Consider the following 1,472-nt stretch of genomic DNA (forward strand, 5'->3'; position numbering starts at 1 on the left):
CACACACACACACACACCACCACCACCACCACCCTCCTTCTCTTCCCTCAGCTGTCAGCCTGCATTCCTCCCTACCTCTCCATTTATGGCTAAGAGAGGAGAGAAAGAGAAGCAGAAAGAGAGAGAGAGAGAGAGAGAGAGAGAGAGAGAGAGAGAGGCTGCTGTCTAATCAACCGCCGTATCGCCTCTGCACTTAAAGCTACAATATGTGACTTCGCCTTGAGGCAAGAAGTGTATTTGTTAGTCCCGCCTTATACTCCCCGTGCCCACGTCTCACACTTGTCACTCATGTTGATGAGCTGTCTGCCTTCAAACAGCATGCAGCCTGAGGCTGGCATCCGTAAAGCCTCCACAGGTATTGAGGTAGCAGACGCCGAACACAGCCAATCTGCACTTTAATAAACAAGTAAGGCTGATGTTCGCCGTGTTTTTGAACAAGTTTCATCTGCTACATCTCACCATTGTTGCTGTGACTTCCCTGCTCTGTGGCTGCTTGCCTCGCCTTGGTAGCCACAACCAGCTCACCACTGGCCACACTCATACAACACACACCCACAGCCTTAAAGTCTTTTCAATCATTCCAATTCACCGCTTGTAACCCCCCTACCTCTTCCTGTTCACATCCCCTCCTCCCTTCATCCTTTCATCCTTTTATTCTTCACTTTCTTTTTGTGTCCTGTGTCTACAGGTCCAGCTCAGAGTTAGGGGTTTATTCCCACCGGAGCCACCCACTAAAATGTACTGTAATGGTACTGTAAGGCGAAATAGCAGATGCCACCTTTCATTTATCACTACTTTATTCCTCCCCTCCCTCCCTCCTCGTCCCTCTGCTTCCTTCCCTGGTTTATATCAAGCAGTGGTCTGATCACTGTCAACTGTATGACCTGCGAATGCTCTGATGCTCCTGTTATAGCTTTTGTGTGATAGTAACAGGAGATTCATCATCACGGGCTGTTTCTCCTCTCCTACACACCCGGCCGCCTTTGCATTCATTCCTGTGATAAGATCATCTTCTGACAGAGTTTATTTTATATGGTTTATCATAGCTTTCTATACAAGGCTGCTCGCTATGACTTTTTCAGCTGTAGTCTTTATTGTAAGTTGCCCTAGAAAACAGTGTTAGCCAAATGCTTGAAGTGTAAATGTAATAAGTATATGGGTATGTGCTGCAAATGACAATAGGAGTGCTGGGGAGAATGAATAGACAATAAAGATAATCGTGTCTCAAGTTTCAAAACTTTGCTGTAGTGGAGGGTAAAGCCATCTACACTTAGTTTACCCACCTTTTTGTTTGTAGAATAGTAAATTCATAGTGCATATCATAGTAAGTACCATCAAACTGCTATGAAAACATTATTGATTCAGTTGAAATTGGCGGTTGTTTGCCTCATGATGATCACCGTTTGGAGGCCATCACTGTGTAAAGGTGATGTGCAGTTCATTAGGAGGGCTGAATAGACCGGCTCTCAGGA

At 45.5% G+C, this 1,472-nt stretch overlaps 1 protein-coding gene across 1 annotated transcript in view; it reads left to right on the plus strand.

The window, feature by feature from the left end:
- The first annotated feature begins 318 nt into the window (after positions 1-318).
- lamb2 (laminin, beta 2 (laminin S)) overlaps positions 319-1,472 on the plus strand; it is a 34,810-nt gene continuing 33,656 nt past the window's right edge. Inside the window, exons 1-2 of the mRNA XM_071927560.2 lie at positions 319-355; positions 689-700. Coding sequence (XP_071783661.1) covers positions 319-355; positions 689-700 — 49 coding nt within the window. The remainder of the gene's footprint in view (positions 356-688; positions 701-1,472) is intronic.

Source organism: Centroberyx gerrardi, chromosome 14 (assembly GCF_048128805.1).
Source record: "Centroberyx gerrardi isolate f3 chromosome 14, fCenGer3.hap1.cur.20231027, whole genome shotgun sequence".
NCBI classification, from domain to species: domain Eukaryota; kingdom Metazoa; phylum Chordata; class Actinopteri; order Beryciformes; family Berycidae; genus Centroberyx; species Centroberyx gerrardi.